The sequence below is a fragment of the Pelodiscus sinensis genome, chromosome 6 (genome assembly GCF_052426305.1).
Source record: "Pelodiscus sinensis isolate ZL-2025 chromosome 6, ASM5242630v1, whole genome shotgun sequence".
Taxonomy (NCBI): Eukaryota; Metazoa; Chordata; order Testudines; family Trionychidae; genus Pelodiscus; species Pelodiscus sinensis.
This window is the reverse complement of record NC_143057.1, coordinates 130,020,196-130,036,386: the sequence shown is the minus strand read 5'-3', so window position 1 is coordinate 130,036,386 and position 16,191 is coordinate 130,020,196. Positions and strand designations below refer to the sequence as shown.

At 67.6% G+C, this 16,191-nt stretch overlaps 1 protein-coding gene across 2 annotated transcripts in view; it reads left to right on the top strand.

Moving 5' to 3' along the window:
- ATOSB (atos homolog B) overlaps positions 1–15,097 on the top strand; it is a 50,923-nt gene extending 35,826 nt beyond the window's left edge. For both annotated transcript variants that reach the window (XM_075932830.2, XM_075932831.2), the window contains 9 exons: positions 2,022–2,140; positions 4,724–4,931; positions 5,392–6,674; positions 9,885–9,943; positions 10,218–10,323; positions 10,998–11,156; positions 12,365–12,433; positions 14,149–14,339; positions 14,896–15,097. In XM_075932830.2, the coding sequence (XP_075788945.1) occupies positions 5,538–6,674; positions 9,885–9,943; positions 10,218–10,323; positions 10,998–11,156; positions 12,365–12,433; positions 14,149–14,339; positions 14,896–15,049 (1,875 nt within the window). In that variant the 5' untranslated portion in view covers positions 2,022–2,140; positions 4,724–4,931; positions 5,392–5,537 and the 3' untranslated portion in view covers positions 15,050–15,097. The remainder of the gene's footprint in view (positions 1–2,021; positions 2,141–4,723; positions 4,932–5,391; positions 6,675–9,884; positions 9,944–10,217; positions 10,324–10,997; positions 11,157–12,364; positions 12,434–14,148; positions 14,340–14,895) is intronic.
- The last annotated feature ends 1,094 nt before the right edge of the window (positions 15,098–16,191 follow it).

Below are 16,191 nucleotides of genomic sequence, written 5' to 3'. Positions count from 1 at the left end.
GTTGGACATTAGGAAAAGCTTCCTGCCTGGCAGGGGGGTTAAACACCGGAATAAGTTGCCTGGGGGTTGTGGAATCCCCGTCTCTGGGGATATGTCAGAGCAGGTTGGACGGACGCCCGTCGGGGATGCTCTAGACGGTGCTGGGTTCTGCTGGAAGGGCAGGGGACTGGATTACAAGGCCTCTGGAGCGAGGAGACGAGGTTGAGGGGACGCTGGCCGTGAGGGTGGCTGTGAAGGTGCTTTCTCCTTGTGACCAGCTGTTGTCCTAGGCCCAGGTCTCCTGCCGGGGCAGGCCCCGTGCAGCTCCATCGCCCCGAGGTCGGGAGGGTTTCACTCCACTTGCCCCGGGGAGTCAGTGGCCAGAAGGGAGAGATCCCCCCACTCCCCACATCCCGCTGCCTGTGGCGTGTGGCAGAGGGTCTGGTGAGCAGTGGGGAGAGCTTTCCCCAGCTCTACGGCTGCTGCCTGTACAGCCCCCGCCTCTTTGTGTGTTGCAGGAGCCTCCCTTCCTTCCTCAGGTCCGTTCTGGGGCTGCACAGACCCCCCCCCCCCCTTGGGCATGAGAGGGGAGCCCCAGGGGTCAGCTGCCGCTGCACGAGGCCAGCCTGGCTCCCGGTCTCTTCCACCTTCCGCTCCTCTGTGGGGCTGGGCTGGGCGGTCGCAGGTCGCAGGCTGCCTTGGGTAAATGCTGCTTATGGGGCCGACTTCACACATGCAGCGACCTGGGAGGCCTCAGCCCGTCCCTGCTGGCTGCCGTTCAGACCAAGAATCCGTCCGTCCCCGCTGTCCACGTGGGAGAGGCTCAGACTGTTGTGGCCATGGGGACAGGGGGGCATTGGCAGGGCAGGGCGGGACGTAGGGAGATGGGGGAAGGTATTTCCCCCCGGGTCAGATGGGCAGGGATCCTGGGGGGTGTCACCTTCCTTCGCAGCATATGGCCCGGCTCCTGTGCAGGTCTGAACCAGAGGAAGTGTGGAGTGTCCCTTGGAGTCACAGCCCCGGCGTGGGGCCGCTGGTCGCTCAGCCCAGGGTGCGGGGCTGGTCACCGGCGCAGGGGAGGGTCTGAGGTCTGCAATGGGCAGGTCGGACTTGGGGACCAGGAGGGTCCCTTCTGCCCAGAAAGGCTCTAATGGAGCCAGACTCCAGGCCAAGCAGCCCATGAATCCTGCTGCAGGAGCTGCTGCTTGCAGGCTGAGCCATCCCGGCCTTGTGGTCTGGCTCCCTGCTGCCTTGTGTCTGGTAACAGCTGCGCTCGGCCCGGTGGAGGCTGAAATGCAGCTGCCTCTGGGGTGGAGAGTACGGTTTCTGAGCCGGGGGTGGGCTGTGTGCAGAGCTGTCGCTGCAGGGGGATTTGAGCTAGGGAGGGTCATTGCTGCCTGTTCTCCCCCCACCAGCTGTTGAAATGGTGGGCAGCGGCACCCAGCTCCGGAGGGGTAGGGGAGATGGCCCCTGCTAGGTCACTAGTGCCACTTCCTTCCAGGCCTGCCCCAAGCCCCGGCTCCCTGGGCAGCGCTGCCGGGCAGCTGAGTTCTCCGTCCCCAGCCAGGTGGGGCGTGAGCGCAGCGCCCACTCTCGCGTGGCTGGAGGTGGGGGCAGGGCACGCCCCCCCTCGCCCTCTGCTCTCCTCCTGACTCGACGGGGGGCTGGCGTGTCCACATGGCCCGGTGCCCCTCTGCCCCGCTGCAAGCGCCCCTGGCCCGGCTGACTACGCTGCTCTGTCACCTCGCCCTCTGGGCCGGGAGGCAGGGTCGCCGGCAGGCCGGGGGAGGGCGCCGTCTCTAGGGTTCGGGCTGGCTGGCCCAGGGCAATGGCACACGGGGCGACCCCCCTCGAGGCCACCGACTCTCATCCGGCCCCTGGTGTGGGATGGGGGTGGCACATCTCATCCCACCTGGGTGTGAATCAGGTTGGTCCCGCTGGCCCAGTGTCACCCCCGCACGGGGTGCAGGACAGCGAGTGGACCGTACGGAGCCAGGCCCGCGGGGGTGCTGCGTGGGGCTGAGTCTCTCTCTCGCCGCCAGGTGCCCTGTCCGACGTGGTGAGTCGTGAGTGCGCAGCCGCGGCTGGAGTGATCCTGCGTCAGGCCGGCCCCGTGCTGCCTGGCGGTCCCGCCTAGCGCATGGAGGGTGCCTCGGAGCAGGTAAGTGCTGGGTGCCCGCAAGGCCTCCAGTCTTGTGACCTGCACAGACCGGCCAGTCGCACCCGCCCTGATCCGCCAGGAGGGCCCAGGCGCAGCCCTACGTGGGTCTGGAGCAGGGAAGGAGCCTGGCCCAGTAACACCCCTCCCCTCACTTAACAGCCGCCAGCAGGCCGCACGCCCACGCCAGGCAGCGCTCGCCGCTCCCACGGGGACGGGAACGCGGCTTGCTGGCCGGGCAGGGTCCGGTCTCTGTGCGGTGCCACTGGCACAGGGCTGGGGGCTGGCAGCTCTCATCTTGGAGCTGTGTCCTGGGGTTGGTTCCTGAAGAACTTCCTGGTTTATAGCGTGACACTTGATCCTGCCTTAACCCCACCGTGGCCAGTTATTTAACGACAATGTCACTAACCAGAGTTACCGAACCACTCTGACCCCACCAGCTTGATTTACACCAGGCAAAGCCAGTTAACAGACGGAGCTCAGACAGGCCAGCCTAAGGAAAAGGGCGAACCGTAACGATAGCCCCGGCTGTCGATCACCTGGTGTGACGTAGTGGGGGTACCTGGCTGGTTTCTATGCTGCTGGCTCTGGGGGATCCCCCACTGGCTGCCGTGGGTACTACGACCCAGCAGAACAGGATGAGTCACTATGCAAACCAGTGGCCAGACACCCCCCATGGAGAGGAACAAAGGAAGGTGGAATGGGGGGCAGGGCTGGAAGTTAGTGAGTGGGTTGCTGGCTGTCGGAGGGCATGGAGGAGAGCCTAGGAGAAGGGGCTGGAGTTTAGGGGCCCAGTCTCCCCCATCTCAGGGGGCCTGAGGCATCCTAGCCCAGTTCCTGTGACCAGATTACATCTGTGCTGCGCTGGGCTGGAGGAGCAATAAACCACCCTCAATTCCACTGGCTGGTGCAGTCTGTTTGTGCCATTTCGGGGTGCAGGAGACGGGGAACCCCCAACGCGCCGTCACACCTGGGTTCCGTACCCGTCTGGAAATGGGTTCCTTTCTCCAGTGACCGTGGGCGCCATGGGGGCAGGGCTCCTCCCCAGCAGCCCGGCCCGACACAGTTTCTGTGGGGTGAGAGGTTGCGACTCCTGCTTTTCAGCTCCCGGCGGCTGCTCCTCTGGTCTGGCAGGAGACGAAGGCCTGAGGCTTCAGGCCGTCCAGTCTGGCTGCAGAAGGCCGTGTCGTGACTCCCCAGCACCGAGAGGCGTTGTGCCTTCCATCAGAGGAGGGGTCCCTTAGTACAGGGAAGGCGGGTCCCATGGGCCAGCAGTGGGAGGCTGAGCCCCCGGCAGCCTGGCATGGCAGCTCTCTGCCCTTGCTGTGACTCTCCAGATACCCTTTCGTGGCTGCCTGTGGCCTGGCCCTGCCCCTGGTGCTGCAGGATTCTGTGGGTGCCCAGCTGGGTTCCTGGCCCGGTGCAAGCTAGGGGGCAGCTCTAGGCTGCATGGCCCTTGCCTCTCTTGCCGGGGAGGGGGCTGTGGGCTGCACCTGGGCCACTCTGCTTTCAGTGAGTGTCTCACCTGCTCGTGTCCCCCGCCTCCCAGGTGCCTGCCCACCTCCCACTGCCTCTGCCCGTGTGCACAGGTCACCACAGACCCTCTGTGACGGACCGGGCCATGTCTGGGCACAGCTGAGGGCATCCGCTCAGGGCGAATTGCTCGACTTCGGGGCTCCTTACAGCCCCCAGACTGGTGACCTCTCCAAACAGGCCACACACCAGTCCCACAGAGCGCTTCAGCTGCCTGCCTGAAGCCTCCCGAGCAAAACCCCTCCGACACCCCAGCAATATCCGTGCCTCAGATGGCCCCGGGCCTCATACACAGGTGGGGGGTCCTAGCACCCAATCCCACCTACCCCGAACAAGTTCTGTCCGGTTCCAAGAAACCAGCCACAGATCCCTGGTCAATTTACCCTCTGGATCTTACCCACAAATCACGCTAAAGGTTTATTACTACAAGAAAGAAAAACATGAGAGTAAGGTTATTAAAGGATAGTACATTACATGCATCGAATCTCCCAGTTCTCGATGCAGGCTCTAGCAGAGATGTTACAGCTGCTGGCTTAAGAGTCCTTGTTGCGCATCCTAGGATCAGGATGGGTTCACAGGTCTTTCCGGCCCTTCGATCCCTGCAGTGCTGCCTCTGGGATGAAGTGCTGAGCTGAGAACCAAGATGGAGTCGACCACATGGCCTCTTTATCCCTCCTTCCTGGTCTCTTCTTGGCTACTCAGGTGTCAGCCCTCATGCTTTAGGTGTGTCCTTGGCCCATTGAGTGCCATTGTCCCACAGGGCCTCGCTGATTAGCATGTCCATAGGCCGGGCCCTGCCCAATGCTCAGCCACATGCAGGGAAATACTGAGTATCCACACAAAGTCCATGCTTATAACTCCACACACAGACATTCTACACTCACATGACCAGCGTACATAGGATTAGCAGACAGTGAGCTTCTATTCAACACCCCACATGACTCCCTTTTATACCATTTCTGGGGCCAACTCCCCCCCCATGGGTGCAGCAGTGACCCGGCTGCTTCCCTCACAATCCAATAACGTGACACCCTCCCTCTGCTTCCCTCCTAGAGCTGCTGAGCAGGCCTGAGAGCCGGCCAGGCCCAGGTGATTGGCAGACCGAGCCCAGCGCCCGGGATGGTGGGAGCCATTCCCCGGCAGCCGCGCCGCTTCTGGGGGGTGCCCGGCTGGCAGGTGTCTCCAGCTAGCTGTGCCCGCGACCGTCTGCTGCTGGGGCCGGAGCGCGGCGTGGCCAGAGCCGGGACTCAGCTGCTGAGTGGTGAGTGGCCGGGGAGGGCGGCAGGCAGAGGGTTACCGGCCACGGGCTTGCTCCCTGGGGTCTGGCTGGCCGCCTTGGCCGCTGGGGCCAGAGCACTGGTTGGGGCCCGACCTGGGCGATCCCATCCCCATTCCTCCTGCGGGCCTGGCCTTGCCCCCCAGCCCCCGTGGCACAGCACTGACTGGCCAGCCAGGGACAACTCCCGCCCCTCAGTGCAGGGCCCGAGGGGCACCAGAGACTCCCATAGGCCGCGGCAGCCTCCCCACCCGGCCCCAGGCTGCAGGGCTAACGGAGGGCCGGCCCACACCGCTCCCAGACCAGCTCCTGTGGGCCTGGCCCGAGGAGGGGAGACCTGGGGCTTTGCACCAGCCTGCCGGGCCCCCTGGGGTGCTGGCGAGGCCTCGGCGTGAAGCCCGAAGGGTTCCCCAGGCCTGAGCCTCGTGTTCCTCTCTCCCCGCAGATGCGGCGCTGCAGCGCGCCCCTTAGCGGAGGGCTCGTCCGGAGGGAAGGGCTCTGACACGCACCCCGCGGCACTTTACCCCTCCCCTGCTGCTGCATGGGCTGTTCCGTCTGCGGCGCCGCGTGGGCTCCAGCCCGCTAAGCTCCATGCGGCACATCCACGCCGAGGCGCCCCTCCCGCAGGAGCCTGGCACGGACTCGGGCCTGTCCCGACCAGGCGGGCAGGCGGCCTTGGAGCCGGCCCCCGAGCGCTGCCCCCACCGCAGCATCGTGATGGGCTACAACCGGACGGAGATCAAGCGCCAGAAGGTTTACCAGGTCTCCGTCTTCTCCCAGCGCTCCAGCTCCGAGCCGGCGGAGCAGAGAGCCGGGGCTGGGCGCCCGCCCGTCAAGAGAGGGTGCCCGGAGCAGCGGGCTCCGGGGACAGGGCGGGATCCCAAGCGAGCTCACTGGGGGGCTGACGCCAGGCAGGACGGGGTCCCCGGGGAGCCGCACCCCGGCCAGGACTCGCCCGAGGAGGACGCCTTGGAGGATGGGCTGCTGGTGGAGGAGCTGTCTCTGGGCGGCTCTGCCCAGCACTTCTCCCACAGCGGCCTGCGGGTGGTGGAGCACCGGAGCGAAGGCGGCCCCAGCCGGGCCGGCGGCCCCAGGGCCTGCAGAGAGGACGGACTGCGGGAGCCAGCCTCCTGGCCACAGCACACAGCTTGCAGCACTTTGCACAGGAGAGACAGTGGCTCTGCCCTGCTGGGGGAGGGCCCCGTGGGCAGCCCCAGAGCCTGCAGCTCGCCGTGGGGCAGGGAGCAGGCTGCTGAGGGGAGCGGGGCCCCGAGGGAGGGAAGGGCTAGCAGCCCGAATCTACTTGACGTTGATTTGCACAATATTGCACACAGTTCCCGGGCAGGCTCCGGCGGGCCGGGGGAGGAGCCGCTGGGGGGCAGCCCCAGCCACAGCAATGGGGCTGGCAAGGACGGGGAGCAGCTGGCTGGGGCCAATGGGCACAAGGAGCCCAGCACCCCCCGGGGGGGCCCGGACCCCGAGAGCAACGGCCTGGCCTCCTGCGAGCGCACGCCCTGCGCGGGCACCCGGCTCCCCGGGGGCGGCTGCGCGGCCAAGAGGAAGCTGCTGCCCTCGGGCGAGGCCCCGGCGGAGCCGTGTTCGGAGGACGAGAGCGCGGCGCCAGCGAGGAAGAGGAGGGCCCCGCCGTGCCACCCCCTGCTGACCGCCTGCCGCAGCACCGACGCCAAGGGCGCCCCCTTCTGGAACCACCTGCTTCCGGGCGCCAAGGTGAGCCCTGCCGGCTGGGCTGGGCCAGTGGGGGATGGGGAGGGGCTGGCCCCTAGGGCGTTTCCTGTGCCCTGGGCGTGGGGCTGTGACTCCTGGCAGCGGGCGGCCTGGCACGGCCCCTCTCCAGCCCCCGGTGGAGCTGGGGGGGGGGAGCAGAGCCCTGTGGCTCCCGGGCTGCGAGGCTGCCTGGGCGGGTGCTGCGGCCAGGCCCTGTCGGTGCCCGGGGTCCCTTCTACTCTAGGAACCCCCTGCTGCGCGGCGGGTTTTAGAGCAGCCCCAGGGCCAGGCAGGGCTCCCTTCTGTCCAGCTGCCACAGGGCTGCTGCCTGGGACCTCCCGTTGTGGCTCCTGGTTCCTGGCAAGCCCCTGATGCCCAGCAGGGGGTTATGGCCAATTTGTGCCCCCCCGCCCCAGCGCCCTGGGGATGCCCAGCCCAGCGCAGCTGCAGCGGCTGCCACGGTGGCCACGTCCCGGCTTCCCGAGCTGCCCCCAGCAGAGGGTTGTTGGGCCAGCTGCTGCCCGTGGCGGGTCTGTGCAGAGAGGCCCCTTCCCCAGGCCGGGGCCACCTCTCCCTGCCTCTGGGCTGTACCCGGGGGCAGGTCTGGGGCCTTCCCGCTGGGGTGTCTGTGGGAAGGGAGCCCGGAGAGCCCTTGGCTGTGCCCCTCGCCCTGTGCCTCCTGCCAGCCCACGTGTCCCTAGTGTGCGCAGGCTGGCCCATGCCCTGGCCCCTCCTCCCCAGCCAGGCCACTAGCCAACTCCCTGGCCCCGCCACTTCCTGTGCTGCAGGGTCACAGTGTGCTCAGGCTGCGCTCCCCTGCCCCTCTCTAGAGCCTGGTGCTGCTTGACTCCTGGAAGCAAGGAATAGCGGTACCGGGGCAAGGACTGACATGTGGTGCATGCAAACACGCGTGACACACGCAAATGTACCGGGGCAAGGACTGATGTGCGGTGCATGCAAACACGTGTGACACACGCAAATGTACCGGGGCAAGGACTGATGTGCGGTGCGTGCAAACACGCGTGACACACGCAAATGTACCGGGGCAAGGACTGGCTTGCACCCCCCCAACAATCATGTGAACACTTGTGATGCACACAAGCATGCACTGGGCAAGGACTGGCATGTGCTCTCCCCCCACAGACATGCATGCAAACACGTGTGACACATGCAAACATGTACTGGGCAAGGATTGGCGTGTGCTCTGCCCCCTCCCGCAGACGTACATGCAAACACCGGGTGCTTGTTGGGAGAAGGAGGCTGGCTAACCCCTTCCCCCGCCGTCGGTCCCAGTCCTTGTGCGCTCTGATGTGTGCACAGCCTCATGCCCCTCGTGTGCTCCCTCCGGCGGCCGTTCCCGGCTCTTCCTTCCTGGAGCAGTTCCCCCCGGCTCCGGCCTGCTCCCTTCCCCATTCCAGGCAGCCGCCTATTGTGCAGCGCCCTGGAACCTTCACCCCCTTGCACACGGGCTGGGGTGGGCTGGCTCACTGCTCTTTTGTGCAGCCCTTTTGTGTCTCTTCCAGAAGGTAAAACGCCGGGAAAGGCGAGTGCCCTCTAGAAGGGGGGTCGGCTGCTCCCAGCTGGTAGCTCAGCCCGGGCCTGGGGGCCATGGGGGAGGTGGGGGCAGCGCGAGCCACACAGCTGTGTCTGCTGGGCGTTACTGGGGACCTGGCATGAACCGCCTGGGGCTGGTTAATGACCCAGAGGTGCCAGGGCGTCTCCTGGTGAGTGCCGTGCCAGGCCTGCCCGCAGCTCTGCAGTAGCGTTGGCCCCTCGGGGCGTGGGGGGCCCGAGTGTCTCTGGGTGGGGGGGTGCTCCGAGTCCCCCGCGGGCTGACAGTGGCTCAGTGTAGACGTGTCCGGGGCTGGAGAAGCGTTTGTCCGAGCGGCGGGGCGCTGGGCTGTTGGCGCGTGGGCGAGGCGGCTGTCGCTGACCGAGCCGCTTGGGGAGGCAGGCTGGGAATGGGGGCGGGATGTGCCCTACCGGGCCCTGCCTCTGCTTGGTGCCAGACGCAGGCTCCTGAGCAGCCCCATGGGGGGAGCGCAACTCACGGGAAGCCCCTTGGGGGTGACCCCAGCGAGAGCCCCGGGGTACGTCTCTCCCGGCGGCCCTGGCTGTAGATTCACCAGGGGGTTTCCGGCGCCTGCCTGCTCTGGCTGGCAGGAGGAGAGGCTGAGCTAGCACCAGCCAGGGGCCGGGGAGTCGGCCCCCGGGAAGCCCTGGGATCACGGGGTGAAGTGAAGAGATGGGAGTTGAGCCGCCCCTCCTGCCAGAGGCCCTGCCCCGGAGATGGAGCCGGCTGTGGGCTGGTGTCCCAAAGGGGTGGCAGAGCCAGGCCTGGAGAATAGATGAGTGGGCAGGAGGGGTCTAACGGGGCTTTCCCTGGCACCTCTGGTTGCTCCTGGAGCCCTGCTGCATTGACCTGGTTCCTTATGCATGGGGGGGCATGGGGGACAGGCCTGGTCTGGAGGGGGTGGGGGGAGAGGGAGCAGGCGTGATCTGTGTGTGGGGGAGAGGGAGCAGGCCTGGTCTGTGTGTGGGGGGGGAGGGAGACAGGCCTGGTCTGGGGGTGGGGTGGGGGGAGAGGGAGCAGGCCTGGTCTGGGGGGGGGGAGGGAGACAGGCCTGGTCTGGGGGGGGGGAGGGAGACAGGCCTGGTCTGGGGGTGGGGTGGGGGGAGAGGGAGCAGGCCTGGTCTAGGGGTGGGGTGGGGGGGAGAGGGAGCAGGCCTGGTCCGTGTGGGGGGGGGGAGGGAGACAGGCCTGGTCTGGGGGTTGGGTGGGGGGAGAGGGAGCAGGCCTGGTCCGTGTGGGGGGGAGAGGGAGCAGGCCTGGTCCGTGTGGGGGGGGGGTGGGCGTAGGAGACTGGCTTGGCTGGAGACTCATGGCGGGGGGAGCCTGTAACTGTAATGGGTTGCCAGGAATCGTCACTGAGGGCCAAGGCCACCCCAGTGTCAGCCCTGGTCCCCCCCCCCCCGTCTCTCTCCTCTAGGGAGGGCGCAGGGTGGGCCCAGCAGCCACCTCTCAGGGGAACGTGGCGGTGGTTAGTGGTGCGCACGGGAAGGGAAGGCCGGCCCCGGGAGGGAGGAGAGGGGGTGGGGTGGTGGGGGGGGGGGGGATATCCCTCTAGGCCAGCAGTGACGGGGTGCTGGGAAGGGCGGGTGGGTGCTCTGGGGCTGCCCCTAATGCGGCTCCTTGGCCTCTTGTCTCTCCAGAGCTCGGTGGATTGCGCGGCTGTGGGGCGCAGGCTGAAGAGTGGGCTGCGCCTGAAATCGTGAGTGTCCCGAGCTGCCTCCGTCCCTGCGTGGGCCGGGGCGGACAGGCCGTGACGCTGCCTCTATTCCCTGGCAGGGCTGGGTGCCTGGGGTGGGAGGGAAGCGGGACGGGGCGCGTCCGCGCACACCCTCCCTAGCCCCCTGCCACCTGGAGTCCCTCGGACCCCGAGGTAGCCGGGAGGGTGGCTCCTGCCTGCCCCGGTGCGGAGCTGAGCGCTCTGGGGGCGCCCGTGGCTGCCTGAGACCCGCACTGATGCTGCCTTCTCTTTGAAGGAGACATCTCCGCAGCAGCCTCCGGAAGGGGCCCGTGGGCACCCGGCCCTCGGCAGCGGCCTGGCCCACCACCTCCATCAGCCACGCTCTGCTGGGGAACTTCGAGGTAACCACGGCCTGGGACGGGGGAGGGTCTGGGACCCTGGGGCCTGCCTTTGCGTGGCCGCCTCCCCCCCGTGGCGCAGCCCTGGGCCTGGGCACGTGGCCAGCTCGGCCCGGCAGCTCGTGGGATCCCAGCCCCCACGTGCTCTGCCTTCCCCAGGCAGGCTGAGGGGAGAGGCTGCTGCAGTGACCTTCGAGCCGCAGCCCGGCCCAGCACCTCCCAGCCTGGCGGATGGGCTGGGCCCGCACCAGGAGCAAGCGACAGGCTGGCCTCAGCCGGCTCCGAGGGGCACGTGCCCACACGATACCCAGCGCCCCGTGGGCCCTGCTTGGCTCCCTGCCTGGCCCTGTGAGCGGGGAGCTGAGAGGAAGGGAGGCGAACGGTCCGGGGGGGCGGGTACAGCACACAAGTGGCTGCCCTCGCGAGCCAGCAGCCTTGCGGTGCGGGGCCAGCACCTCTGGGGAGCGCAGCAGCTGTTCAGCAGCGCAGGGTGCAGCCCGGCCGGCGGGTGCAGGCGTCCCGTGTCCAGCTGCCAGGGAGCTCGGGAGGGGGAACCCTGGCTTGTGCGGGGCGCCCGGGCGGTGCTCAGACCCGTGGGGACGGGCGCTGCAGGCCGGGCAGCGGCTCAACAGGAGAGCTGGCCCTTGAGCCTGCCCCTCCCCTTGTCTCTCCCCCAGGAGTCCATCCTGAAGGGGCGCTTTGCCCCCTCGGGCCGGATCGAGGGCTTCACCGCTGAGATCGGGGCCAGCGGCTCCTACTGCCCCCAGCACGCCACCCTGCCCGTCGACGTCACCTACTTCGACATCTCGGAACACAGCGCGCCCGCCCCCTTCCTGGTACGCGGCGCGCAGGGGTCTGCCCGGCGGGGAGCAGCCTGGGCCGTCGCCCCTCCGCTTGGCGTGGTTCCTCTCTGGGCGAGGGGGTTGGCACGGTGGGGCGGGCCTGGAGGTGACTAGCTGGTCACATCTTACTCTTGGCTGGCAGGGCAGGCTGGGGCCTGGAGTCACCGTGGGCAGGCTCAGGGAAGCCCGTGGCTCGTGGGCTGCACCTCCCCCGGCCCCAGGAACTGGCAGGAAAGGCATTTGGCTCTTGGTTCAGAGCAATGCGCCGGTCAGGAATGGGGGGCACCCCACGTTACGGGGCCCTCGTGGGCCAGCTACTCCTCAGCCTGCAGCCAGATCCTGCTGGGGAGGTGCCTGGCTTCCCCAGAGGCGCTGGTGAGCCACGGCCCTGCTGGCACTGGCCCTGTCGGGCATGTGCTGGGGCTGTCTCCCGAATCCCCTCACTGCTCTAGAGGTGCCGGCGTTCTGCCTGTGGCACGGAGTCCTGTGTCCGGCCGGGGCGCTGCTGGGCTGTGTCTAGACTGGCCAGTTTTTCCAGAAAACCAGCTGCTTTTGCGGAAACTTGCCAGCTGTCTACACTGGCCGCTTGAATTTCCGCAAAAGCACTGACTTCCTACTGTCTGAAATCAGGGCTTCTTGCGGAAATACTATGCTGCTCCCGTTCGGGGAAAAGTCCCTTTTGCGCCAAAGGGCCAGTGTAGACAGCTCAGATTTGTTTTCCACTAAAAAGCCCCGATTGCGAAAATGGCAATTGGGGCTTTTTTGCGGAAAAGAGCATCTAGATTGGCACGGACGCTTTTCCGGAAAAAGTGCTTTTGTGGAAAAGCACCCTGCCAATCTAGACGCTCTGTTCCGAAAATGCTTTTAACGGAAAACTTTTCGGTTAAAAGCGTTTGCGGAACATCATGCCCGTCTAGACGCAGCCCTGTGGTTCGGTTGCGGGGCTGTGGGCGGTGGTGGCCTGCGGCGCGCAGCCAGTCAGACTGGACGGCCTCGCGTCCCTCCTGGCCTCCACCTCTCTGCTGTCGCTGCAGCCCTGGGTGCAGGGTGTGGCTGTGCCCTGCACCTCCATGTGCTGGGGGAGAGGGGCTCTTGCAGGGGGCAGCTGCCCTCTGGCAGCCTTGTGCCAGACCCTGTGTGGGGGCCGGGCTGTCCCCGGTGCTGCTCCCTGGCTCACGCGACCTCTCTTGGCCTCGCCCCAGGGAGTGATTGACTTGGAAGCCTTGGGAAAGAAGGGATACAGCGTCCCCAAAGCTGGAACCATCCAAGTGGTGAGTCGGCGCCTGTCCTCCGTGACCTGGGCCCGGTGGGTGCTTGGTGGCATCAGAGGCACCTCAGGCAGGTGGGGCTGTGCAGGCGCCCAGGGAGTGGCAGAGAGGGGAGGGCAGATCCTAGGAGGTCTGGGGGGGAGCTGCACTCCATGAGGGGGGCGAGTCCCCTGGTGGTGAGAGCAGGCTCCCGGGCGCCTGGGCGGGGGCTGCAGGGACGGGGCATGGGAAGTGAAGCCCAGAAGGGCTGGGGCGAGGGGCAGGCCTTGCCGTGGGGGGGGCCTGGCACCCGGGAGCCTGCTCACACCACCAGGAGGCCCCCTCCTCCCTGGCAGCCCCTCCGCTCCCCGGCCTCGCTCTACAGCCCCTCCCCCCGCTTTATACAGGGCCTGGGTACCCCCTGGCAGCCCCTCCGCTCCCCGGCCTCGCTCTACAGCCCCTCCCCCCGCTTTATACAGGGCCTGGGTACCCCCTGGCAGCCCCTCCGCTCCCCGGCCTCGCTCTACAGCCCCTCCCTCCGCTTTATACAGGGCCTGGGTACCCCCAGGCAGCCCCTCCGCTCCCCGGCCTCGCTCTACAGCCCCTCCCCCCGCTTTATGCAGGGCCTGGGTACCCCCTGGCAGCCCCTCCGCTCCCCGGCCTCGCTCTACAGCCCCTCCCCCCGCTTTATACAGGGCCTGGGTACCCCCTGGCAGCCCCTCCGCTCCCCGGCCTCGCTCTACAGCCCCTCCCCCCGCTTTATACAGGGCCTGGGTACCCCCTGGCAGCCCCTCCGCTCCCCGGCCTCGCTCTACAGCCCCTCCCTCCGCTTTATACAGGGCCTGGGTACCCCCTGGCAGCCCCTCCGCTCCCCAGCCTCGCTCTACAGCCCCTCCCCCCGCTTTATACAGGGCCTGGGTCCCCCCTGGCAGCCCCTCCGCTCCCCGGCCTCGCTCTACAGCCCCTCCCTCCGCTTTATACAGGGCCTGGGTACCCCCTGGCAGCCCCTCTGCTCCCCGGCCTCGCTCTACAGCCCCTCCCCCGCTTTATACAGGGCCTGGGTACCCCCTGGCAGCCCCTCCGCTACCCGGCCTCGCTCTACAGCCCCTCCCCCCGCTTTATACAGGGCCTGGGTACCCCCTGGCAGCCCCTCCGCTCCCCGGCCTCGCTCTACAGCCCCTCCCTCCGCTTTATACAGGGCCTGGGTACCCCCTGGCAGCCCCTCTGCTCCCCGGCCTCGCTCTACAGCCCCTCCCCCGCTTTATACAGGGCCTGGGTCCCCCCTGGCAGCCCCTCCGCTCCCCGGCCTCGCTCTACAGCCCCTCCCCCGCTTTATACAGGGCCTGGGTCCCCCCTGGCAGCCCCTCCGCTCTCCGGCCTCGCTCTACAGCCCCTCCCCCCGCTTTATGCAGGGCCTGGGTCCCCCCTGGCAGCCCCTCCGCTCTCCGGCCTCGCTCTACAGCCCCTCCCCCCGCTTTATACAGGGCCTGGGTACCCCCTGGCAGACCCTCCGCTCCCCGGCCTCGCTCTACAGCCCCTCCCCCCGCTTTATGCAGGGCCTGGGTACCCCCTGGCAGCCCCTCTGCTCCCCGGCCTCGCTCTACAGCCCCTCCCCCCGCTTTATGCAGGGCCTGGGTACCCCCTGGCAGCCCCTCCGCTCCCCGGCTTCGCTCTACAGCCCCTTGCCCCGGGGGTCTGGCCCGCCTCCCCCAGCTGACCTGCGCTCTCCCCCCTCCCAGACCTTATTTAACCCCAACAAAACTGTGGTGAAGATGTTCCTGGTGACGTACGACTTCCAGGACATGCCAGCCAACCACGTGACCTTCCTGCGCCACCGCATCTTCCTGGTGCCTGTGGAGGAGGAGGGGCCCAGCGACTCGGCCTGCGCCGGCCTGCCACGGAGGGTGCTCTGCTACCTGATGCACTTGAGGTAGGGCTGGCGTGGGAGGGGGAGGGACGGCCCATGGCTCCTGTCACCCTGGGGCCAACCGCTCCCGGGGACGGGCTCCTGCCCCACCCCCTCCCTTTCCCTGCAGCCTGTTCCCAGGGGGTGGCCGTTCCTGACGGTACCGCTGGGAGCAAGGGGAGATGGCGGCCATCTCGACTAGGGCAGCGACTTCGCCCGGCACAGGCGCTGCCTCCATGGTGCTCCAGGAAAACGCAGTGGGGGTGGAGCAAGCCTCCCCCCGCGGGTCTCCTGCGCCAGCGGCCCCGGCTTCCCAGTGCCTCTCCTCCCGGCGGGCCAGCCCCCGGAGGGGTGGGAAGGAGGCGGGGGAGGGGAAGGGAGGCCTGAAGCAGAGGCGGGGGTCCAGCCCTCGCTGGCAGGAGTCGTCGATGCCTGTGTTGCCCGGGGTAGCTCTTGGCTCTGGTGCCTTCCATGGCAGTGGGCAGCGGTGGGGGACGGGCTCCTGGGAAGCTGCCAGCCATGAGGACCAGGGGAACATCCCCCCCCAGCCTCTGCCCCAAGGAGCCTCGTTCGCCCTCAGGTTTCACAGCTCCAAGTCGGGGAAGATCTACCTTCACGACGACATCCGGCTGCTCTTCTCCCGCAAGTCCATCGAGGTCGACTCGGGCATCCCCTACGAACTGAAATCCTTCACGGAGATGCCAAGGAACCCCTGCTACTCCCCCCGGGCCTGAGGGCGGGGAGCCCCCGCGCTTCCTAGACAAGTAAAGGGCAAGAGAGTGGAGCCGTCTCCTCCCCTCCCCCCCACGGTAACAGCCCCCTGAGCGAGGGGTGGGGCCAGACATGCCCCTCCCTTCACAGCCACTTGGACCTGTGCCAGGGAGAGAGCGTGGAGCCGGAGGTGATGGGAGGATGGGGATGGTTGCGTTGTGTGTGTGCGTGCGTGCGTGTGTGTGTGTGTGTGTGTGCGCGCGCGCGCAGGGGCTACCACTCTGGCTCCTGCACCCCCAGCGGGTCAGAGACTCCTGGGCTTCTGGCGGCCCCGGCTCCAAGCAGCACCTTTCCAGGGAGGCTGGGGAGCTGGGGCAGGACCCTGGGTCTGCGGGGCTCAGGTCAGGCCGAGCTGGTGGGCGTGGGGGGCAGCCGTCGGAGAGGCAGGTACAGTATTTATTGGTATTTATTATCCGTGGGGAGCCTGGGCGCGAGGTTGGGCGCAGTGCAGAGCCGGACGGGGCCGGCTGCCCATGAATGTCACAGGACCCGCCGTACAGCACAGCCCGACAGCAGGCGCTGCGCGAGAGACACCCAGGGCGGGAGGAGCAGGGGGGATGGAGGCCGGATTGAGGGCGCCCCCAGAACTGGAGGTGTGGGGAGGTTGAGGGGCCCTGGTAGGACTGGAGGGGAGCCAGGCCTGGACTAACGGGGGCCTGGCAGAGCTATGGAAGGGAGGGGCCTCATCTCTTGCCCTCATTACCCCTCCTGCTCTCCACAGAACCCCAGCTCAGTCTGAGGGGACCAGAGGGCCAGCATGGTCCCAAGGCAAGGCCTCTTGTGTGGGACTGGGCCCTTGGTCGGGCAGTTGGGGAGCCCCTGTGCTGCACAGGGGGAGCCGTGGAGGAAGGGCTCTGTACCCTCTACCTCTGCTGTTCAGCATCCAGGGCAGAGCCCCTGGGGTACCTGAGGTTTCTGTGTTTGCTGCACATTTGTGTGGGGGTGGTCTCCAGTCCAGAGCCCCTTGCGGCAGGGGCTGCTGGGGGCCTGGCTAACAGGGCTGCATTGGGGCTGGGGGAGGTGCAGACTTCTAGGAGTGCCTGTCAAGTGGGAGGAAGGGGTGGCTCTGGGGACGGAGGCGAGTCAAACCCTCCGGCCGGGGCAG